Genomic DNA, 25,344 nt, shown 5'->3' with positions numbered 1-25,344 from the left:
CAAGGGAGGCCAGTTTGGATTTGGCTTCACATCAATCAAATCACATCCTAAGCAAAACGTCATAACTGTCAGAAAAACGTGTCTGTTTCTGGTCTGCTTGTGTTGATGTCCTGCAGTAGCTATCTTGCTAAATTGGCCCTTTCCTAAGACGTGGAGGGAGATAGGGACTTGGTCTTGTGGTTTTGACTTAATTTGTGGTTTTCGGCAAATTATTAAGACAGCGATTCTGTTCTAACTATAAATTCATATGTTGTGCCACTGGCCTGAGATGATTGAAGTTCAATATGTAGCCTAGATGTATCCTAGTAGGCTCATGTTAACTAGCTAACTAACTTAGCTGGTTCATTGTTGCCTGTGCGAGGAAGTTGGGCTAGCAAGCATTCTAGCTAGGTAGCCTATTACAACAAAAGCTAAAAGTGTACTGAATGACAGAGGATGGAGGATGGCATTGGCTTTCATCTAGCCTACAAATAGGTTGAGTCCCCCAAAAGTTTTACTTGCGCACTCACACACACACACACACACACACACACACACACACACACACACACACACACACACACACACACACACACACACACACACACACACACACACACAGAGGAGCAGAAATCAGTGCCATGGACAGCCACATGATATTTAGCAACATTGTTTTTGGTATCTTTACATTTATTTTCAGTGTGTTAAACTAAGTATATATATCCTTGATGTTTAAATGTTTAAGAGTAAACAGTGCTGGGATTGCACAGGCAGTGATTCTACTGTCTTTGTGCTGACTTGTGTTAACTCCATGGTTCTAAATCAGAAGTTGTTTAGTAAACTGTCGAAAATATGAACTTATTTGACTGTGCTGCAGGCCATATACATGTAACTTTGCTTTGTGGACTTCGCCGGACATTCTGATTGTGCTCACATTTACAGACAGGTGTAGACAATTAAAATATGCATTGTGATCAGATCTTCCTGACCGCTCCCGGAGGTAGTCAGGCACGCACGGTGTCTGGATATCTTACACGTGTAGACAGATCTGGACAATGAAACTATTTAAATCATCACTATCCCGCCGACTAAAATCATTGACAGGTGGCATCATTGACTTAAGGCATCAATATGTGTCTTAAAATAGATCAATAAATATTATCTTGAAAGAATAGCTGTTAAATCATTTGCATACAAGGAGGGACCACATTGTGGACAGATATGAGACATTTTAACACACTGTGTAGACATATTTCTGAAAATGTGGACAAAATCAGGCCAAAGGACACATGTTAGCGCCAGGTATAAATTAGGCTACTGTCTGACGTCTAAACTACATCTTCACCCTTCCACATGTTGATGTCCTGCTTCACATAGCTATACATGTTACGATCTGCATCTGCTCTATGTAAAGGTTTAACTTTACCTGACAGTGCCAAATAATAACACAAAGTAGACAGGCAACATCTGTGCCTCATCGCTTTGGGTACTGAGACGTTGACAGCATTCCATCTTCTAAGCTTCTTTTAAACAGTTCAGGGTTCAGGTTTATTCTGTAAAGTAAATGGCTCTTGTAAAATCAGTGTAAAAAGAATATGTTTTTCGTTATTGCAAGGGTAGTTGAAGTGCTGCAAGCTAAACGGCAGTTATAGTTTTAGGGCCTTGATAGAACCTGACCTGTGAGGAACAACAGATCAAACATGGTCAAATAGTCAAATGCACCTTGAAAAGTATATCGACAGAGGTGTCATGCAAGTGCCCTCTTAGATTTGTCCTGTTTAAAAAAATATGTATATACAGTTTAATTCGGAAGTTTACATACACTTAAGTTGGAGTCATTAAAACTTGTTTTTCAACCACTCCACAAATTTCCTTAATTAACAAACTACAGTTTTGGCAAGTCGGTTAGGACATCTACTTTGTGCATGACACAAGAAATTTGTCCTACAATTGTTTACAGACAGATTATTTCACTTATAATTCACATTATCACAATTCCAGTGGGTCAGAAGTTTACAATACACTATGTTGACTGTGCCTTTAAACAGCTTGGAAAATTCCAGAAAATGATGTCATGGCTTTAGAAGCTTCTGACATAATTTGAGTCAATTGGAGGAGTACCTGTGGATGTATTTGAAGGCCTACCTTCAAACTCAGTGTCTCTTTGCTTGACATCATGGGAAAATCAAAAGAAATCATACAAGACCTCAGAAAAAAAATTGTAGACCTCCACAAGTCTGGTTCATCCTTGAAGGCAATTTACAAACGCCTGAAGGTACCACATTAATCTGTACAAACAATAGTACGCAAGTATACACTGCTCAGTAAGGAGACGCGTTCTGTCTCCTAGAGATAAGTGTACTTTGGTCCGAAAAGTGCGAATCAATCCCAGAACAACAGCAAAGGACCTTGTGAAGATGCTGCAGGAAACAGGTACAAAAGTATCTATATCCACAGTAAAACGAGTCCTATATCGACATAACCTGAAAGGCCGCTCAGCAAGGAAGAAGCCACTGCTCCAAAACCGCCATAAAAAAGCCAGACTACGGTTTGCAACTGCACATGGGGACGAAGATCGTACTTTTTGGAGAAATGTCCTCTGGTGTAACGATTCTCTTCTTGTGAAGTAGAGGCGGACCAAAGCGCAGCGTGGTGGTTGTTCATTGTAATTTATTGACGACACTATACATGAACAAACTAACGAAAAAAACAAGAAACGTGAGAACTCAAAACAGCCCTGTCTGGTGCAAACACAAAAACAGGAACAATCACCCACAAACACACAGTGAAACCCAGGCTACCTAAGTATGATTCTCAATCAGAGACAACTAATGACACCTGCCTCTGATTGAGAACCATACTAGGCCGAAAACATAGAACTGCCCCAAAACATAGAAAAACAAACATAGACTGCCCACCCAACTCACGCCCTGACCATACTAAATAAATACCAAAACAAAGGAAATAGAGGTCAGAACGTGACAGTACCCCCCCCCCCCAAAGGTGCGGACTCCGGCCGCAAAACCTTGACCTATAGGGGAGGGTCTGGGTGGGCGTCTGTCCGCGGTGGCGGCTCTGGCGCGGGACGCGGACCCCACTTCGCCATTGTCTCAGTCCGCCTTATTGTCCGCCTCCGTGGCTTACTCACCATGCCCACCCCTCTCAATGACCCCACTGGACAGAGGGGCTGCTTGGGACAGAGGGGCAGCTTCTCGGGACAGAGGGACAGCTGCTCGGGACAGAGGGACAGCTGCTCGGGACAGAGGGACAGCTGCTCGGGACAGAGGGACAGCTGCTCGGGACAGAGGGACAGCTGCTCCGGGCGGAGGGGCTCTAGCGGCCCCTGGCTGACTGGCGGCACTGGCGGCCCCTGGCTGACTGGCGGCCCCTGGCTGACTGGCGGCACTGGCGGCCCCTGGTTGACTGGCGGCGCGGGGCTGACTGGCGGCACTGGCGGCCCCTGGCTGACGGGCGGCACTGGCGGCTCCTGGCTGACGGGCGGCATTGGCGGCTCCTGGCAGACGGGCGGCGCTGGCGGCGCTGGGCAGACGGGCGGCGCTGGCGGCGCTGGGCAGACGGGCGGCGCTGGCGGCGCTGGGCAGACGGGCGGCGCTGGCGGCGCTGGGCAGACGGGAGGCTCCGGCAGAGGCGCCGGGCAGACGGGAGGCTCCGGCAGAGGCGCCGGACAGACGGGAGGCTCCGGCAGAGGCGCCGGACAGGCGGGAGGCTCCGGCAGAGGCGCCGGACAGGCGGGAGGCTCCGGCAGAGGCGCCTGACAGGCGGGAGGCTCCGGCAGAGGCGCCGGACAGGCGGGAGGCTCCGGCAGAGGCGCCGGACAGGCGGGAGGCTCCGGCAGAGGCGCCGGACAGGCGGGAGGCTCCGGCAGAGGCGCCGGACAGGCGGGAGGCTCCGGCAGAGGCGCCGGACAGGCGGGAGGCTCCGGCAGAGGCGCCGGACAGGCGGGAGGCTCCGGCAGCGGCGCCGGACAGGCGGGAGGCTCCGGCAGAGGCGCCGGACAGGCGGGAGGCTCCGGCAGAGGCGCCGGACAGGCGGGAGGCTCCGGCAGAGGCGCCGGACAGACGGGAGACTCCGGCAGAGGCGCCGGACAGACGGGAGACTCCGGCAGCGCTGGAGAGGAGGAAGGCTCCGGCAGCGCTGGAGAGGAGGAAGGCTCTGGACGGATGGGCCGGAGAGACAGCCTGGTACGGGGAGCTGCCACCGGAGGGCTGGGGTGTGGAGGTGGTGACGGATAGACCGGGCCGTGCAGGCGCACTGGAGCTCTTGAGCACCGAGCCTGCCCAACCTTACCTGGTTGAATGGTCCCGGTCGCCCTGCCAGTGCGGCGAGGTGGAATAGCCCGCACTGGGCTATGCAGGCGAACCGGGGACACCGTGCGCAAGGCTGGTGCCATGTAAGCCGGCCCAAGGAGACGCACTGGAGACCAGATGCGTAGAGCCGGCTTCATGGCACTTGGCTCGATGCCCACTCTAGCCCGGCCGATACGCGGAGCTGGAATGTACCGCACCGGGCTGTGCACCCGCACTGGGGACACCGTGCGCTCCACAGCATAACACGGTGCCTGCCCGGTCTCTCTAGCCCCCCGGTAACCACAGGAAGTTGGCTCAGGTCTCCTACCTGGCGTAGCCATACTCCCTGTTAGCCCCCCCCCAAGAAATTTTTGGGGCTGACTCCCGGGCTTCCATCCACGACGCCGCGCTGCCTCCTCATACCAGCGCCTCTCCGCTTTCGCCGCCTCCAGTTCTTCTTTGGGACGGCGATATTCTCCTGGCTGAGCCCAGGGTCCTCTTCCGTCTAATTCGTCCTCCCATGTCCATACCTCCTCGCGCTGCTCCTGCTGCTGCTTTTTCCTTTGCCCATTACCACACCGCTTGGTCCTGTTGTGGTGGGTGATTCTGTAACGATTCTCTTCTTGTGAAGTAGAGGCGGACCAAAGCGCAGCGTGGTGGTTGTTCATTGTAATTTATTGACGACACTATACATGAACAAACTAACGAAAAAAACAAGAAACGTGAGAACTCAAAACAGCCCTGTCTGGTGCAAACACAAAAACAGGAACAATCACCCACAAACACACAGTGAAACCCAGGCTACCTAAGTATGATTCTCAATCAGAGACAACTAATGACACCTGCCTCTGATTGAGAACCATACTAGGCCGGAAACATAGAACTGCCCCAAAACATAGAAAAACAAACATAGACTGCCCACCCAACTCACGCCCTGACCATACTAAATAAATACCAAAACAAAGGAAATAGAGGTCAGAACGTGACATCTGGTCTGATGAAACAAAAATAGAACTGTTTGGCCATAATGACCATCGTTATGTTTGGAGGAAAAAAGGGGAGGCTTGCAAGCCAAAGAACACCATCCCAACCATGAAACAGGGGGGTGGCAGCATCATGTTGTTGGGGTGCTTTGCTGCAGGAGGGAACTTCACAAAATAGATGGCATCATAAGGGAGGGAAAGTTTTGTGGCTATATTGAAGCAACATCTCAAGACATCAGTTAGGAAGTTAAAGCTTGGTCACAAATGGGTCTTTCAAATGGACAATGACCCATGGGAATGTGATGAAAGAAATAACCTCTGAAATAAATAATTCTCTCTGCTATTATTCTGACATTTCACATTCTTAAAATTAAGTGGCGATCCTAACTGACCAAAGACAGGTATTTTTTACTGGGATTAAATGTCAGGAATGGTGAAAAACTGAGTTAAAATGTCTTTGGCTAAGGTATATGTAAACTTCCGAATTCAACTGTATGTATGTTAAACGTTTTCTTTTCACTGCAATACTACTAGCCACTTAGCAATTGTATTAAGTTAGCTTTAGCTAGCCCAGATAGGTTCCCAATCTCATTACGAGCTACCAAGAAGCAATTTCAGGCTATCAATCAAGTTACAGTAGCTAGCTTGTCTAACTATCTTAGCTGGCATGCCTGCTGGCCAGTTTCACATTTTAATATCACATGCACAAGTACAATGAAATCCCTTTCTTGCAAGCTCTAAACCCAACAATGCAATATTCAATAACAATGTACTACTAAATACAAAATAAGGTAGATTAAAAACACGAGAAACAGAACTAAGAACACGAGAAAGTAAATAAGTATACTATTTACAGGGTCAGTCAGTTCCAGTAGCATATCTGCAATGTGCAGGGATACTGGAGTGGTAGAGATAGATATGTATAGGGGTAAGGTAACTAGGCATCAGGATATGTGATCAACAGAGTAGCAGCAGTGTATATTATGATTGTATGCGAGTGGGTGTATGTGTGTAGAGTCAGTATAAATGGACATTATGTGTGTGTGAGCAAATGAGGAAGTGGGTGTTTGTGTGTGTGATGGAGTGTCTGTGTCTGTGAGTGTGTAAATACAGACAGCTCGATAGGGATGCTTTGATATGCAGAAAAAATATACATTTTTTTCTACATAGAATTAAGCATAGGGATTGTCTCTAGATTGCAGTAAAAGCTGTTTCAGTTGTTCAAAAAATTTACACTTTTTGATATTTGTGGGAAAGAAATAGGTGTGCTAGCATTTTCACACAGGACTCAATTAGGTAAAGTAAGAGCAACGAGGGACATACATATTTTGTCATGCTGAATGACTCATCAAACATGAGTACGCATACACACAAACCTTTCACACACTCAAGTTACCTACCAGTTCTGACCTCCCATGACCTCTAAATGTATTCCATTGGACATGGCACAGGAAATCCCTCAGCACATTACTATTCAGGTCCAGTGTCTGGGCCAAAGCTTTGTAGGTCAATATGAATGCTATGATGGTCGATGGTCTGTGATGCAGATGTATGGCCACATCCTCATTCTGTACCAAACAGCATATGTCAAACTGGTTGGATTATACCTTGCTCAAGGGGACATTATCTACAGTAGTCTATACCTCTGGATGCTGAGGTAAAGGTAAATGCAGTCCTAAGGTAAAATGACCTTGGGCTACAAGGAGTTGAGATGCTTCTATAGAAACATAGAAACATTTTAGACAATGAGCCACATATCAATCCCATTTTTGAGTCCCTGGATCAGGTGGGATTTCCTAGCCCAGGGACTTTCACCCATTGGGGAAACGTGGGAGAGAGAGACTGACTGACGACGGGCCAAACCCTCTCTTCGCACGACACTAACGGAGCTATCAGCCAGATTACAGAATCTAGCCGACAGTCATCGACCCAGACGAGTGCTACATCGTGGATCCAGCAGCTCAGCCCCCTGTTAGAGGAGAGGAAGCCTGGACACACACACAACACACTCACTCAAAATTAGATCACCATCATCCGCATTCAGAGCGGTGGAGATTCCATTTGCACAGCCACTCACCCTTTTGATGGTCTTATCTGGAGGGTGAAGCTTGGCTTGGCGGGATGGAGGGGATGAACACAGGGTTTTCCACTGGGGGATGAGGAGCGGCCTGTTCTCTTCTCACACTGGAACACTAACTGTAGCTAGCAGACTGACGTTAAGCACATTACCAACATACAATGTGCAGTTCTACAGTGTGACGCCCTCAATACACCAATGTGACAGGAATGACAGAAAATGAAACTAATGCACACGGTTCGGATGTAGGTGTGACTGCTTGTGCATGTGTGTTTACTGTATGTGAATTGTTGAATGCTGTGAGTGTGCATCTGTGAGGTCCTGTGCTTGGTGGTTCTTTCACAATGCTCAGCCCTGTGATGGAACAGAGATATTGTAAATTATTCACATTTCCAACAATAAAAAAAAAAAAAAAATCATGCTTATTTTCATCATCTCTGTATGCCAGCCAGCAATGCACATTCATCACTGTTTATAAAAATGAGCCTGGATCATTCTAAGCACCTTATTCGTCCCCGTTCTCGTAATTACCCATAAATTAATAAAATCTGACTGTGAGGGTTTATTGCTTGCGATACAGACCTCCTAACTTTGTTAAAGAAAAAAAGATGAAGGGTTATACAGTGAACAATCTCCTGATAATTAACAGGAAGATAAACAAAACATAAATTTGGATATTGCGTTTATTTGGACCACCACTCAAGTATGCGTGAACCACGCTATTTTAATTAAAAGATAAATCTATGTGACACTCTGCTTCCAAGTTAATTATTCGGCGCTGTATAATAAAAACGAAACCTATTAAACATGCCACGCACTGTATTTCTCCATTAACAGTAAAAAAGTGCCGGCGTTGGGGACGACATTTCAAATTCACTGGGTTTTCTACCCCTCGCGTATCTCTCCAGTTCCTCCTCACTTTCTCAGTCTCTCTCTGCAGACTGACACTCAAAATATAACGCATCAGGCCTACGTTTTCTTTAGAGGCATAACAGTGAAGGCTTTTGCTGGTGAGACGTAACAGGTGGCGCTCATTACGCTTTTTACGAAAGCCATTCTATCTCATTCAGTCTCGTTTGGCGCCACACATCACCAGCTTCTTTTCAATTTGACACTCTTCAAATATTACGGCACCTTGGATGAGCGCTTATCAGTGTGTTCTGTGGCTGTGTACCTGGGTTTCTCTGGAATGTGTAAGTGTCTGTCGACTGACAGTAGCAGATCGTGTGTGTGCGGTAATAACAGTAATCAGCGGTATAGTACTCACATATACATGTAGGTGTGCCGGCACTACTAGATTACATCAGGTGTTATTGGCAGCGAAGGAGTTTCATGATCAGTTCTGAACGATTCGGATTAGGATTACTAACGGAAGGCCTGACACAAGAGTGTTATTATGTTGCATGTTGGACCAGACGAAACCAGCATTCCCAGAGGTAGAGGTTTTATTGCGTCAAACACTGGATTAAAAGGTACTTGCTTCAAAGACTTCAGGACGTCCTAACAGCAGCAGGAAGAGTCAATGAATAAATTACTTTTGAAAAAGAAGAGCAACTTTGATTTACAGCTATCAGAATTGTTCTCCTCGTCTGTAAAACTGATGTGGAGTAATAAATAATGCCCAATAATTATATTTGAATGCAAAGTGGTCTACTGGTTGTAAGCATATAGTAGTGGTAACAAAATCCTCTACTTACTTTACCTCCGATATAGAAATATACTTCACTAAGGAACGTGGACAGTATCGTGACCGTGATCACAGTGTACAGAGAGAAATACATAGACATGATTTAACTTCTTTGTTAGTGGATCTTCAGGTTCTAATTGTACATGTGTATCTGTTTCTTAATTGAGTCATGACAGCAACATATTTTCAGGGAAAACATGGGTTGTTTTGTAATACAGACAGGTAAACAGTAGCACAGTGAGGGATGGACGAACACGTCACAGAGGATGGCAACCAACGATGTTTCCAGTGTCACAAACAGCGTCATTTCCATATCGCATAGCTTGAAACGTACAGATATACTAGAAAACCTGAAAAGTGCTAGAAATGGAATGTGAATCCTTTATTTTTCACGTTTTGTTGTTGTTCATTTTTCTCTAATATAGTTAGGTAGGCACACCCACACACACGTACCTACACACACGAAAAAGCAAGAGACTGGCACAGTGGCGCATTTAAACCTAAAGCTCACTACAGTCGTTTCAGTCGGATCTCAGTGTTGTGGCTCCATGGTAGAGATCATACAAACAGTTGCATTACATTGACTCGATCTGCAGTAAGGCCGTGCGAAACTACGCCAGGAAAGCAAACGAACAAAAAACACTGTAAGTAGATCGCTGAATGACAGAAATGTCCTAATTAAAATGACCCCATTTAAACCACGACTGCATTCTGTACATATCCATACTCTCTTTCTTTCCTTCCTTCTTTCTGTCTTTCTATCTTTCTTTTCATAGTTCTCTCTCTCAAATGATAGGAGCAGTGTATTTGAGCGGACTGTAAACTCCTTTAGGCATAGCTGTGGTGTTAAGGCCCTGGGGTTTAAAGTGTTCAGCTCTCCTTGGCTGTGAGGGAAGATACTGACTTTCTTAAAGTCCAGATCATTTCTCTTTGTCAGAAGCATAACAACCACCCCCCCCCCCCCCCCCCCCCCCTGCTCCCATACCAACACAATAAAAAGCATCATCCTCTGTTTACGCCCCACTATCCAATAGCCTTCAGCGAAAGGAAGTATAGTGAAACCTTTTTTTTGGGCCTTTTAAAAGCAGCTTGATTTTATAGGATCAAAACTATATGGTTTGTTAATTGTTTCAATAAAGTAGCATATAGAAAATCAACACACAAAAAACATGCAATAATTACACTCACAAAACTCTTTGTCCGGAACCTAAAAATGAATTGGAAAATACGTTTGTAGAAAAAGTCCTTTTGTGTATTTTGTAACTAATACATTTAAATTAGAGACAAAGAGCAGGTTGATTACCTTTATGTATTGTTGTTCGTTCTGAAGCTTCTTTAGAGGAGCTTATTGGAAGATAGTCCTGCATCGTGTCTGAGGAAACAAGTCCTGTGTTGTGCCTTCATTAGATTTCAGAGTCACAGTCTTCATATAAACGAAACACTCAACCTCTGACTAAAGTTACAGTACATCAAGTTGTAGAGGTTCCAATTCCAATATGTGCATCTTCACTATCTACACTTTCAATTTCAAAGAACAACCACCCAACTCCTTAGAAATAGACTTCACCATTATCTAACATGAAAGTTCAATGAAATAAAACACATTCTATTAACTCCACCTCTCAGTGTCTGGTAAGGTGATATCCAAATAAATGACATTATTGCACAGAACACATCTCTGTGCCTCTAATGGCTCCTTTAAATACATCATTGATTTTTTTTTTACTTCCAGAGGCCATGTTGGATTTGAGTCGTTTTAAAGAGAGAGAAAGTGGGGAGGAGGAGGAGGAGGGTGGCTCTGGCCAGCTGATGGAACTGAGTTTGACCCCCTCACATGTCGACCAGGGTTAGGTTACTCCTGTAGTGCAGTAGGGGCAGAGGGTGGAGGGGGCTGGACTGATGGGTCGAGAAAGATGAAAAAATGAGAGGGGGGGGGGGGGGGGTGAATTGATTTCCTCTGGGATGACAGCTCCAGTCAGGCTGGCACCAAGGCCCCCCCACCACTGCCGCTGCCTGCCCAGCCTCCACTGGCTGCTCATCATTCGCCCTCTGCAAATGGCAGCAGCCGGTGTCATGTTCTGAGAGGGGTGTTTAACAGGCCTCTTCCATCTTCCCCAACTGTCGCTAAATCGTTTACGGGATCATTTTTCTGATAAAAGCAGGATTCTTTTTTTGACGAAAGTCACTTTAAGGATTTTATCTATTTTCTTTTTTTTCTTTTTAATATAGTCGTCTCCACTATTTGTCACATAACTACATTTAACATATCTGCGTTTTATATTAATGAATATGTATGTGTAGTTTATATGCATGTTATGTTATTGTTATTAATACACACTGAGGATGTCCTGCGAGCTCTGGGTAAAACAGTACAGTCACTGATGCTCCCCTTTGTCTGGCTGTGCTTTGGGAGTAAGGAAAGTGACTAGTCCCTGTTATGTGGCTCTAGAGAGTACAGTAGGTGTAGAGTGGAAGGCTGGCACCTCCATGCCAGGTGACATCAGTCATGGATGCAGGGGGTCTCCAGCAAGAGGGGGTTCGGCCATGCCCCCCTGGGTTCCCGAGGGGTAGCTGGTGGTCCCATCCTCAGAGTTCCCTGAGGCGTCCGAGTCGACGTGGGAGCGTTTGAAACGGCGGTCAGGGTACTGGCTGTTGTCAAAGGGCATGCGGTGGACACACAGGACATGGGTCTTCAGGTTGCCCTTCTGAGAGGCACCGTAGGAGCAGTACCTGCACTGGAACGGCTTCCGACCCCCCTGACCTCCGTGACCTCCGAGACCTGTACGAGGACAATGAGAGAGAGAGAGACAACAGTCAGTCACCTCATCATTACTCAAGATTACTTTATCAGAATGCAAAATGAGCCCGGTCACCGAGGCACTGAACGCAACAGTACAGTCTGCCTACGACACGGTGCTTTAGCTCGAGCACTCTCCTGAGACTTTAAAACTCTTTCAGTGCTCTCTCCTTTTGACGTGCATCTTCTCAGAGGAGCAGCAGTGGTTCCCTTTGAACGCTGCAGTGTTTTAGTGGTGTGCCGCACAGGCTGTATCCTTCACCGCTCCCGACAGTTGCACGCGCTGCACTCTCTAGACAGGATCTGATCACCACTGCAGCAAACACAATGGCCCCTCACTTGCCCACGCTGTTTGCTTGAGCGATGTAGAGTACGTGCCCATCATAACCGACTTGACTTACCTCCCTCGTCCACCCGAGAGGAAACCCAGACGCGATCCATTGCACACTACTTTAGGTTGTTAATAAAGGTACATTTTCTCGCTTTTCATTTTTTTTAAATACATTTTTTAAACTCAATTTGAGATGCGGTACGCTTATAGACGCTGTGTAGGTGCAGGGAATGTAAAGACATGAAGAGAAGGATAGGAATTAACGGTTACACAAAACGAAGACACACACACGCTGATACAGTGTGGTGCTGCGAAGAGGCAGGATTTAGAGGCACTTTGTGTTTGTCGTTCTAACTCTGGCTTTGGAGTCTCAGCGGCTTTCGAATATCACAATGTTTGCTCAGGACCTTACACAAAGGGGATTGGTACAAGTTTTTGGAGCTTTCGATGTTCCAGTTGTCTGAATGTTTCGATAACCGAGCCAGCGACACACGACGACTGCCCCCTTTTTATTCCTGTGCAGTTTAATTTCACACTCTCTTACATTACGTTAAGTCCGAGAGGCAGAATATCTCATCCCATTTTACACTTAGGGGGGGCCGAGTGTTGCCCCAAACAAGTCAACTCTATTCTTCTTCCCTTTTCTATCGCTCTTTTTTTCCTGCACTTTTAAAATAAACACAGATCAGTTCTAATGTCGCAGCGAGGTCCATCCAAGGTAAAAAAGTGCAATCTACAATTTTAAAACACATAATGACATTGACTGTCCTACATGAAGATGAAGGCACGCTGATTTTGAGATGACCAGGGTGACTTACTCACGCATAACACTGTAGGAATGTGGCGCTCATCCTAGGTTGAATTGTAAACAAAATAGTTTCTTCCTTTCAAAAGAAGAATACACATGTGTCTCCCCCTTCCCTGCAGCATCTCTGCATAGCGTTGTTGAAATGAAGTGCATCAGTCTGGCCTGTGTGTTCTGGGTTTTATAGGGTGTGTGGTGTTGGACTGAGGAATGACAGATGCCTGGACCAAGCTGCATGGAGACAGCCATGCTTCTTAAGTTTCCATCTAATCCACCTACTCCGGCACACACTGCGATAACCCAAACAAATGGCCAGCACATAAAGACACACCAGCACCGCCCGCATGGATTATTCCCAAGATGTTGCCCCCCGATTCACCCACCACCTCCCTCAGATACCAACACTTCTTCTGATTCTCTAAAGGGCTAACCCACACCTACTTACATTACCCACTTTAATCCCGCTACAGATCACACATCTGCACACAAACATGTTGGGATCTGCAATCTGCAAAGAATTGAGCTGTGTGTGTGTGTGTGTGTGTGTGTGTGTGTGTGTGTGTGTGTGTGTGTGTGTGTGTGTGTGTGTGTGTGTGTGTGTGTGTGTGTGTGTGTGTGTGTGTGTGTGTGTGTGTGTAGTCGCCCACTCAATGGGTCAGCAGGTAGAACAGTGCTGACTGTACAGGAGAGATTTTCCTTTTCCCCTTCATGACACACTCCGCTGGGCCATTGTGTGTGGAGGTGCCGAGTGACAAGAAACAGGAAAAATAGTTTAACCTCAGAAACCTCTCCCCCTCATTCCTTCTCTTGCTTTCTCTCTCCTTTTCTTTCTCGTATTTCACTCCCTCTGTCTTTCTCTCTCTCTCTCTCTCTCTCTCTCTCTCTCTCTCTCTCTCTCTTTCTTTCTCTTTCTCTCTTCTTCCCTTTCTATCCCTATCTGTCTTATGTCCAGAGACAGTTCAAAACCCAACCCAAAGCTTTATCTGAAAAGAAAGAGAAACCACTGGTCTTGTTTTCATTAGTGTGGCATTATCTAGGTCTCCTAATTAACACCCAAAGGCCTTGAGCGTAGAGATCAGAGGGAACAAAGGGGAGGAGGGAGGGCTGGGGTACTACCACATGACTTCCTCAAACAACCCACTGTATCTACTCATTCTGCCCGCTCCCCCTACTTATCCCTCAGCCCTCCCTCCTCCATGCCTCGGAGAAGAGAAAGGCAGGAGGAGACCGCCCTCATTCCCCTCCACTCTCACATCCTCCTCCTCCATTTCTTCCACCTCCTCACCCCTCCCTTGCCAGCCGCTCTACTGCTGGGTGGCTGCAGATGGGTACTGTAGCTCGCTCCTTTTGCCCGCTCCCTAGCTAACAGAGATGTGTTGGATGTTGTCTGTGGTGAAGCTCTCGGATCATGTTTCCAAGCAGAGAGAGAAGTAAGAGAGATCCATGAGGTGCTGCTATGATCCTATCTCTCTCCTCTATTGCCATAGCCACGATTTCCCCCTCTCCACTCAAGCATCTCTCTCTCTCTCTCCTAGTGAACGTCGCAGTGTAACAGCCCCATGACTGCTTCCCTCTGGTGGCTCCTTCTACGATCCACACACAAACAATGCTTACACAAACCTGTACACACACACACACATTTACAAACGCACACTTATGCACATATGTTCAAACACACAAATCTGTTCACAAACATACACATGAACGTACACTAAATGTTAAAATGTACTCGAAGCCAACACACAGACACACACTCTCCCACGACAGTGCCTTGGCATGTAATCAAAACCACTCTTATATAAACTCCATCTGATGCCAGTGTTACCATCTGTGAGAGAGCCCTCCTCACTTACGTCTGCAGGCAAGAAGTCCCTCTCCCCGAAGCCTGACGAACAGAGCAAGTGTGTGTGTACGTGTGTGTGTGTGTGTGTGTGTGTGTGTGTGTGTGTGTGTGTGTGTGTGTGTGTGAGTGTGTGTGAGGGAGGGAAGAGAGAGGGGGAACTGATTAATTTGCAGACTGCTTGTGATTTGCTCATATATTATTATAGCGACTCATCAGCACATGACCAATCCCCAGGCCCTGCACAGCAGAAAGAAGCTGCTGGGCTTCAGTACTTTCAGTGTGTATCTCTGTGTATGTGTGTCTGTGAGGGTGTGTGTGTGCAAGAGGTAAAGTGTGTGCCGGTGATAGGTTTTGTGTTTGAGTGTGTGTGAAACATTCCTGTGTGTGTGTTTACGTGTGTGTGTGTGTGTGTGTGTGTGTGTGTATGTGTGTGTGTGTGTGTGTGTGTGTGTGTTGGCACTTGACAGACTGCAGAGCCTCTAATGACTTTCAGATGCTCAAAAACAGTCATTCTACCCTGAGAATGAAGGGAGAAGGCTGTGTGTGTGTGTGTGTGTGTGTGTGGGGGGGGGGGGGGGGGGGGGGGGCTAGTCTGTCTCATTTCCTCCCTGTGTGTTATTAAGGGTTTAGAAGCATGACACACATTACAAAGACTCTAACATGCACTCTCTTATAGACTGTACTACACACTGATTGACCAGTGGCAATGGCTAGAGCTTCATGCTAAAATCAGTTGTCTCATTGGCGTGATATGGGAGAGTGGGGCATATCCATATTGTACACTCAACATCACGACGTCAAGGGAAATATAGTCTTCGTTCTAACAAAGATATCTACATATATTTTAGGATGCTGTGTTTCAGTCCTAACATAACATAAAAGTGTTCTCTTACCCTGGGTATGGAGGAAATTGAACATAGGGAAGGGGTAAGCCTTGGAGTAAGATGTATTCGAGGCTACTAAGCTGATAAAACTGGTCCGCGAGATTTTTGATATATTTAGAATCCATGTTATTGGACAAGACATTGGTGCCTCTGCTTCTCTATTGGGGCGGCAGGGTAGCCTAGTGGTTAGAGCGTTGGACTAGTAACCGGAAGGTTGCAAGTTCAAACCCCCGAGCTGACAAGGCACAAATCTGTCGTTCTGCCCCTGAACAGGCAGTTAACCCACTGTTCCTAGGCCGTCATTGTAAATAAGAATTTGTTCTTAACTGACTTGCCTAGTTAAATAAAGGTAAAATAAATAAAAATATCATAGACTCTCTTTCACACAGGTACATGTTTGGTTTCTCTTTTTTCAATATACCTGAGGCTCGAATGGACCGGCCCTTCTCTCACTTCCTCGTCTGGTCTCTCAATAACCTTAAGGGGAGTTAGAACCCTGCTTGTTTTACATTTGTGTACACGGGGCATGAAGATGTCTGCTCTATAACAATACAAATGCACTATCGTGAGTTCATATGCATAACACATGGCAAATATACTATGCATATTATGCATAAAACTGACGAAATATAATCATCCCTTGGCTCAACTAGCCCCTTGCCAAATGACACAATTTACCCCAAAGCAACCATTTGACTATATTAACCCTCACAGCTACAATCATACACTTTCATGACAGGTTTAGGACCTCATATTGTAGCTTATAGAAGTGATGAATATCGAACTGATGTATAAAACACATTTGAAACTATCTAATTTGGTTTATATACAATCATCATGAAACCTATAACACAATAAATTCATTTGACTTCGTGAAAATACGTTTTTTGGACCTATCCTGCGTATACATTTGTCCATGTGTTTTCTTCCTTCACAGACTCCGTGACAGGATGACCTCTTCCTAATTATTTGGTCACATGATTCATTTTGTGTATGGTTTACTAGAAAAGATGGGCATCTCAACGAACCCTATGGTACAGCTTACCCCACTCTAGCCTAAGGTTCATTCCAAATAACCTCCCCTTAGCCCCTCCCCTTAGCCCTCCCACTTCATTTTGCGCAATCCTGCGAGCCCCATCGAGTCATAGTGGTCCCCCAAATCAACTTTGAGCGTAGCTCCTTTTCAGCCCTCCAGTTGGCTCTCCAAAGAAAGCGAATCGAGCTACCAGACTTTCTATCAAGTGTTTCCCAAAACTCCCATGAAGCTCTGTTACCTAACCCTGGAAGGTTGCTTCAAGAATAATGTCTGACAACAATATTAGAATTGAAGTTCAAATAAAAAATATACAGTTAAGAGGAATACATTAGTTAATGTAGAGACAAACAATGGTGCATATTGGTTTGCCGTGATGTCCACTTACGAACATTGCTATTTAACAAGCTATCTGACTAGCTAACATTAGCCAGCTAGCTATACATTTAGATTGCTATATGAGCATTTGGCATTTGTATGATTTGTCATTTGTGTTGTTTAACGGGATAGTTCACCAAAATTGCATATTAGTTTCCTTACCCTCTAAGCACCATGGACAAAGCATGACAGCAATCCATGCTTTGGTTTAGGGTCCCCTGGCACTGTTTCCACACGATAACGTTTAGCATTCGTGGCACAAATCCCATCCAATTCCTGTTACTGATATTAGCATTTTCCTCACATCATCCTCCAAAAGTATCTACAACTGATTGTGAAGCTCAACAAAGTCACTTGTAGATGACTTGAACATGATATGGGAAAAATGCTAATATCAGTACCATGACTTGAATGGGATTTGTCCCACAAATGCTCAAATGTAAGCATTTTGAAAATTGGGCAGGGAAACAAAATCAAAGCATGGATTGCTGTCATATCTTGTCCATAGACTGCTTGCAGGGTAAGGAAACCAATGTGTCATTTTGTAAATGGGTGAACTATGCTTTTAATGTTTTAGGGACTCCTGAGCAAACCAGCAAACCAGGCTGTCATCTTGTGAAACCCAGTGGTTGTAAGTGGATGCATTTACTGCAAATTGAATGAGCAATTTTGTATGCTTGCCTTGCTTTTCATATATATATTTTTTAAAGTCCATCATTTGTCAATGTTCTTTATTGTAGCTAGTAACGTTGACATTAGAGATTGAAGATACTTGTGATGTAATGCAGCCAAAGCAATGTACTGTAGCTAACTCTTTTCTTGCCTGTATGCAATACCTGTATGCCTATGTAGCTATGTAGCTGATCTGTGTTTGGACCCTTACATCTTTGGTATAAATATTAGTGCAGAACAGTGGTTTTAATTACTTCCACTAGTTAATCACGACTGAGTGAAGGAAATGTGAAAGTGTAGAATGGCACCGGAGAGGATGGATGACGTTTTAAATCCCCATCATTTGCGTGAAGAACAGACAGAGAAAAAGGGGGCGGAGGTCGGCCATCTGAGAATTCGATGGCGAGCGAGTAAACCCCTACAGCCATCCGTTCTATTGGCCAACGTGCAATCATTGAAAAATAAAATAGTTGACTTACGATCAAGATTGTCCTACCAACGGGACATTAAAAAGGGTAATATCTTATGTTTCATCGAGTCATAGCCAAACGCCGACACGGATAATATAGAGTTTGGCGGGAGTTTCCATGCACCGGCAAAACAGAGAAGCTACGTCTGGTAAGACGAGGGGTGGGAGTGTGTGTCTATTTGTCAATATCAGCTGGTGCGCGATGTCTAATATTAAAACTTCTTAGGCCTGAAATCCCGTTAACGGGATCGATATGACAACAGCAAGTGAAAGTGCAGGGCGCCAAATTCAAAACAACAGAAATCTCATAATTTATATTCCTCAAACATACCATTTTAAAGGTAATTTTGTTGTTAATCCCACCACACTGTCCGATTTCAAATAGGCTTTACAGCGAAAGCACCACAAACAATTATGTTAGGTCAGAGCCAAATCACAAAAACACACACAGCCATTTTTCCAGCCAAAGAGTGGAGTCACAAAAATCATAAATAGAGATAGAATTAATCACTAACCTTTGATGATCTTCATCAGATGACACTCATAGGACTTCATGTTACACAATACATGTATGTTTTGTTCGATAAAGTTCATATTTATATAAAAAAGTCTCAGTATACATTGGGCGCGTTATGTTCAGTAGTTCCAAAAACATCCGGTGATGTTGCATAGAGCCACATCAATTTTACAGAAATACTCATTATAAATGCTGATGAAAATACAAGTGTTATGCATGGAATTAAAGATATCCTTCTCCTTAATGCAACCACTGTGTCAGATTTCAGAAAAGCTTTACGGAAAAAGCAAACCATGCTATAATCTGAGAACGGCGCTCAGAGAACAAATACATATATCCGCCATGTTGGAGTCAACAGAAGTCAGAAATAACATTATAAATATTAACTTACCTTTGATGATCTTCATCAGAATGCACTCCCAGGAATACCACTTCCACAATAAATGTTTGATTTGTTCGATAATGTCGATCATTTATGTCCAAATAGCTACTTTTGTTAGCGCATTTGGTAAACTAATCAAAACTCATGAAGCGCGTTCACTAGTTGCAGACAAAATGTCAAAAAGTTCCATTACAGACCGTAGAAACTTGTCAAACGATGTATGGAATCAATCTTTAGGATGTTTTTAACATAAATCTTCAATAATATTTCAACCGGAGAACTCCTTTGTCTTCAGAGAAGCAAAGGAACGGGAGATACCTCTCATGTGAAATGCGCTGGACCGGCGAGTGACTGCTGGCAGACCTCTGACTCATTCCCCTCTCATTCGGCCCCACTACACAGTAGAAGCATCAAACAAGTTTCTAAAGATGGTTGACATCTAGTGGAAGCCTTAGGAAGTGCAAGATGACCAATATCCCACTGTAACTTCAATAGGGGCTGAATTGGAAATTGACCAAACTCAGATTTCCCACTTCCTGGTTGGAATTTTTCTCAGGTTTTTGCCTGCCATAGGAGTTCTGTTATACTCACAGACATCACCCAAACAGTTTTAGAAACGTTATATGGTTTTCTATCCAAATATACTAATAATATGCATATATTAGCAACTGAGGAGCAGGCAGTTTACTCTGGGCACCTCTGGACACCTTATCCATCCAAGCTACTCAATACTGCCCCAGCCATAAGAAGTTAAAGAAGTCTCGGGGTATTGCTCGCCTGAGGTAGAGTGCCTTATGATAAGCTGTAGACCACACTATCTACCAAGAGAGTTCTCATCTATATTATTCGTAGCCATCTATTTACCATCACAAACCGATGCTGGCACTCATTGGACTAGTAACCGATAGGTTGATAGATCGAATCCCCGAGCTGACAAGGTAAAAATCTGTCGTTCTGCCCCTGAACAAGGCAGTTAACCCACTGTTCCTAGGCCGTCATTGAAAATAAGAATTTGTTCTTAACTGACTTGCCTAGTTAAATAATAAATAACTCCACATGCATACAAAGCACCCCCCCCCCCCCCTCCATTTGGCAAATCTGACCATGATTATATCCCACTGATTCCTGCTTACAAGCAAAAACTAAAGCAGGAAGTACCAGTGACTCGCTCAATATGGAAGTGGTCAGATGATGCGGACGCTACGCTACAGGACTGTTTTGCTAGCACAGACTGGAATATGTTTCGCGATTCATCCAATGGCATTGGATGAGGTGGTATAACACCTCAGTCATCGGCTTCATCAATAAGTGCATCGACAACATCGTCCCCACAGTGACATTACACACATATCCCAACCAGAAGCCATGGATTACAGGCAACATCAGTATTGAGCTAAAGGCTAGAGCTGCCACTTTCAAGAAGCTGGACACTAATCCGGACGCTTATAACAAATACCGCTATGCCCTCAGATGGACCATCAAACAAGCAAGGCGTCAATACACGATTAAGATTGAATCCCACTACACCGGCTCTGACGCTCATCGGATGTGGCAGGGCTTGAAAACTATTACGGACTACAAAGGGAAAACCAGACGCGAGCTGTCCAGTGACACGAGCTTCAAAGCAAGCAACACTGAAGAATGTACGAGAGCACCAGCTGTTCTGGACGATTTTATGATACCACTCTCTGTAGCCGATGTGAGCAAGACCCGTAAACAGGTAAATATTCAAAAAGCCGCGGGGCCAGATGGATTACCATGATGAGTACACAAAGCATGCGCGGAGCAACTGGCAAGTGTCGTAATACATGAGTCTGTAATACCTACATGATTCACGCAGACCACCATAATCCCTGTGCTGAAGGAAGCAAAGGTAACCTGCATATATGATTACCGCCCCATAGCACACACTTCGGTAGCCATGAAGTGCTTTGAAATGCTGGTCATGGCTCACATCAACAGCGTTCTCCCTAATACCCTAGACCCACTACAATTCGCATATCGCCCAAACAGATCCACGATGACACAACCTCTATCGCATTCCACACTGCCCTTTCCCACCTGGACAAAAGGAACACCTATGTGAGAATGCTGTTCATTGACTACAGCTCAGTGTTCAACACCATAGTGCCTAAAGCTCATCACTAAGGTAAGGACCTTGGGACTAAACACCTCCCTCTCCAACTGGATCCTGGACTTCCTGACAGGCCACCCCCAGGTGGTGAGGGTAGGCAACAACATGTCTGCCACGCTGCTCCTCAACACTGGGGCCCCTCAGGGGTGTGTACTTAGTCTCCTCCTGTACTCCCTGTTCACCCATGACTGCGTGGCCAAACACTCCAACACTATCATTAGGTTTGCTGACGACACAACAGTGGTAGGCCTGATCACCGACAACAATGAGACCGCTTATAGGGAGGAGGTCAGAGACCTGTCATTGTGGTGCCAGGACAACAACCTCTCCCTCAATGTGAGCAAGACAAAGGAGCTGTTCGTGGACTACCGGGGATGGACAAAAGTTAAACTGTTATATTAATGTCGGGGCAAATGGACTGACGAAATGTAATGTAACAGTATAACTTCGTCCCCTCGCCCCGGGCTCGAACCAGGGATCCTCTGCACACGTCACCAACTGACAGAGCAAGGGGAACAACTACTTCAGGTCTCAGAGCGAGTGACGTCACCCGGTTGAAACGCTATTAGCGTGAGACTGCTAAACAATTAATCAAATGGCCACCGGACTATTTACATTGACCCCCCCCCCCCATTTGTTTTGTATTCTGCTGCTACTCGCTGTAAATTATCTATGCATTCACCCCTACCTCCTTGTACAATTGACCTCGACTACTGTACCCCTGCACATTGACTCGGTACCGGTACCCCCTGTATATAGCCTCGTTATTGCTATTTTCTTCTGTTACTTTTTATTATTTTTTACTTTATTTTATTTGGTCAACATTTTCTGAACTCTTTCTTGATCTGCACTGTTGGTTAAGGGCTTGTAAGTAAGCATTTCACTGTAAGGTCTACACTGTGTGACAAATACAGTTTGATTTGATTTGTGACATGTCAAGCTGCTATTATGTAAATGAATGTTCCTGCTTCGATACTACCCTACGTTGAATCACAGCCACGGCAGCCAGAGGATGGCTACATTGTGAAAAACACAAGGCTCGTAGTCAATGAATTGCGTGGTAGGCTATCCTTTGGCGGCTTTTGCTGTGTGTGAGTGATGTCCCATTCCTTAGGATTATTCACCTCTCCCTACCACTAGTTGCTTTGTTTTTGAGAGACACTCCATCACAGAGGGACACCTGAAAACAAGGGGGAGGGCTAAGGGAGGGGGGGGCTACGGGGGGGGGGGTATTGGGATTGAGCCTAAATTTAGAATAAAAAATGGCACAAGTAAAGTTAACCAAGCCAAACCCTTTTCACTTGTATTAGAGAAATGTTGTCGCCAACTTTAAAATAGCCTTTTATAAAAGGCCACATGGGTTCTTCCGTCACAAACTCCATGAAATGATGAACTCTTCCTAAATGTTTGGTCACATGATTAAATGGTTTCCTAGAAACAAGCCATGGCTCAACTAACCATTTTGGCATGACATATGCCACTCTAAGTGTAGAAATAAAGAATTGCACATGTAAAGTTAGCCAAACTATTTGTACTTTTATTAGGGAAACCTTGTTGCCATCTTTAAAATACCTTTTATATTGCTGTGTTTGAATTTCTATGTATAAAGATGACCACAATATGTTCTGAATAAATTACATCATTATTAAAGGGATACTTCGGGATTTTGGCAATGAGGCCCTTTATCTACTTCCCCAGAGTCAGACAAACTTGTGCATATTTTTACGTCTATAATGTGTCTAGTATAAAGGAATTTAGAGCTAGTTTCGTGAGCCAGATACCCATACACTTCCAGTCATTGAGCTAACTCCAGTTAGAAATTGCGCTAACGCTAGTTAGCAACTTTCCTCAAACCGCACGCAGAGACAAACATATTCAAATCAAATCAAATCAAATCAAATCAAATCAAATGAGTTTTTCAGTTCATCTGACTCTGGGGAAGTAGATAAAGGGCCTCATTGCCAAAACCTTGAAATATCACTTTGAGGAGGAAAGCAATACATTTCTTTGGGAGGTGAAGAAAACAACTGTACAGGGAAGTCCTTTAATATCACAAAGCAGTCTCTAATTAACATGTACAGTTTAAGGAAACATCCGGTATCTCTACATGCAAACATATATGACAGAATGATGTGCACGTTTGTGTGCTGCTGTGGATATGTACAGAATGTGCATGACAAACAGAGAAAGAAAGTAAGGTGTTCAAGTCTCCATAAGAGACAAACACCGACAGAGAGGTGAGCATGTGTGTTTGTGTTTGTGTATGGGTTTGAGAGAGAGTGTATTAAAAAGAAGCGTTATGCTCCATTCCTCTGAAGGGGGGGGGGGGGGGGGGGGGGTTGTGTCTGGGGAGGGAGAGAGAGCCACAGAAGGTGTGAGCATTAAAATGTGATGCACCATCTGTCGGCCAATAATAGCTTGCGTGTTGTAAAGGCTCAGAGTTTAGTCAGCAAACAGCACTCCCAATCACCTAAGTACCACCTCACCCTCCATGTCCAACCTATACATGTACACCCCCTTATTCTGACCTATAACCCTTTCTGGGGCATCCTAGTCATTATTTCTAAGTGCTACAGTACACTTACAAAAAAGGGTTACAAAAGGGTTCTGAGACTCACCATAGGGGAACCGTTTTTGGTCCCAGGTAGGACCCTTTTTGGTTCCAAGTAGAAGTGGGCGATACGGACACAAATCCATATTGCGATAAAATGCTTGAATTGATGCGACAACAATACATAGAAGGATAAGTTTATAACATTGATGTTCCAGAAAGAAGACGAGCAGGCGGCCAGTGAAGGCTTATCGCAACGATTACCTGCCATCTAGGAGCCTACCTTTCCACTGCCCCCATCTAATATTTATGTTCACCACACTTTTTTTTTTTAAATTCTCCTTTAAACTACTACGACTGCTAGTTTGATGGTTGTAGCCATCAATTGTCCCATTAACATCACCCATATTAGCAAACGTATTTCATTTCTATGCTATAGGCTTAAACGTCCCAGCTCTACGTTACAGTAGCATCCATTCGTCCATTAGCATGGATCTGTAAACATCCGACAGGGAAATGTAATGGCTGGGAAAAAGCATTAGAATGTATACCCTAGGAGTTATCAACTCGATTCTGTCGTTGGCCTTGGTGGTCATGGGGCCGAGACATATTACAAATAATTTGTAGACTGCAAATTGACCGCACAAAGCCCAAACAGATATTTGACTAAAACATATAATCATTTCAAACCTCGCTGACATCTGCATACGATCACGTGTCTCTCTATTATGCGTGGGGATACTTGGGAACAGATTTACACAATTAAAATCACTTGGAGTTGATTTTCTGGTGTTTTTACAGTCTTTTATGTCCAACAATGAAAATTCCCCAAAATGAATAATATGATTTTATCTTATTTTTGCTCAGAATATATTGGGGGCCAAATAAAACCACACGCGTGCCAAATTCGGTGGTCGGGCCACCAGTTGGGGAAACCTGGTCCACCTTATTCATTTTTACTCTGATTCAAGGTACATGTCTATAGATTTACCAAAAATATTTGTATTTATATCCAAAGGCCTTGAGGGATTGACTTCATTTAAAAAAAAAATGTCCTTGTATTAAGAGCTTTCAGAAGTCTCTGTGTGTTGATGTAAATTTAGGCTGAAGTTCAGGGAATAGCGATCTGGTCTATTTCTCTGGTTAACTAGAAAAACCAACACACATAACACTAAGAAATACACTTATGGAGAGGCAGAGGGGAGGGGGTGTTGATGCATCAAAGAAAGTTAAAAGTCCTCACTAGGGATTCAGTCCCATGTTAAATACTGAACTAGGTTATTCATTGTTGTACCAGAAGGAGCTGTTAATAAGTTCCTCAAAATAGTGTGCCTTTATATCTCTCTCTCACACCCTCTCTGCTCCTTTGTCTCTATTCCACTAAAACAGCTGATTTCTTCGTGTTTGTAGATGCCATTCAACTAGGACTACAAACCACACACTGTAAGGTCAAGCTTCTCCAGTGGTCAGAGCCTCTGTACCTGCAGTGGCAGAGTGTCGTCTCCGTTGAGCAGA

At 44.7% G+C, this 25,344-nt stretch overlaps 1 protein-coding gene across 4 annotated transcripts in view; it reads right to left on the bottom strand.

Moving 5' to 3' along the window:
- Positions 1 to 9,388: 9,388 nt before the first annotated feature.
- The window catches only part of LOC110506377 (zinc finger protein 536), a 205,609-nt gene continuing 189,653 nt past the window's right edge, over positions 9,389 to 25,344 (bottom strand). For all 4 annotated transcript variants that reach the window (XM_036963203.1, XM_036963204.1, XM_036963205.1 and 1 more), the window contains one exon: positions 9,389 to 11,812. In XM_036963203.1, coding sequence (XP_036819098.1) covers positions 11,538 to 11,812 — 275 coding nt within the window. In that variant the 3' untranslated portion in view covers positions 9,389 to 11,537. The remainder of the gene's footprint in view (positions 11,813 to 25,344) is intronic.

Source organism: Oncorhynchus mykiss, chromosome 26 (genome assembly GCF_013265735.2).
Source record: "Oncorhynchus mykiss isolate Arlee chromosome 26, USDA_OmykA_1.1, whole genome shotgun sequence".
Lineage (NCBI taxonomy): Eukaryota > Metazoa > Chordata > Actinopteri > Salmoniformes > Salmonidae > Oncorhynchus > Oncorhynchus mykiss.
The sequence above is the reverse complement of the archived record's forward strand: the minus strand, read 5'-3'. Positions and strand labels throughout refer to the sequence as shown.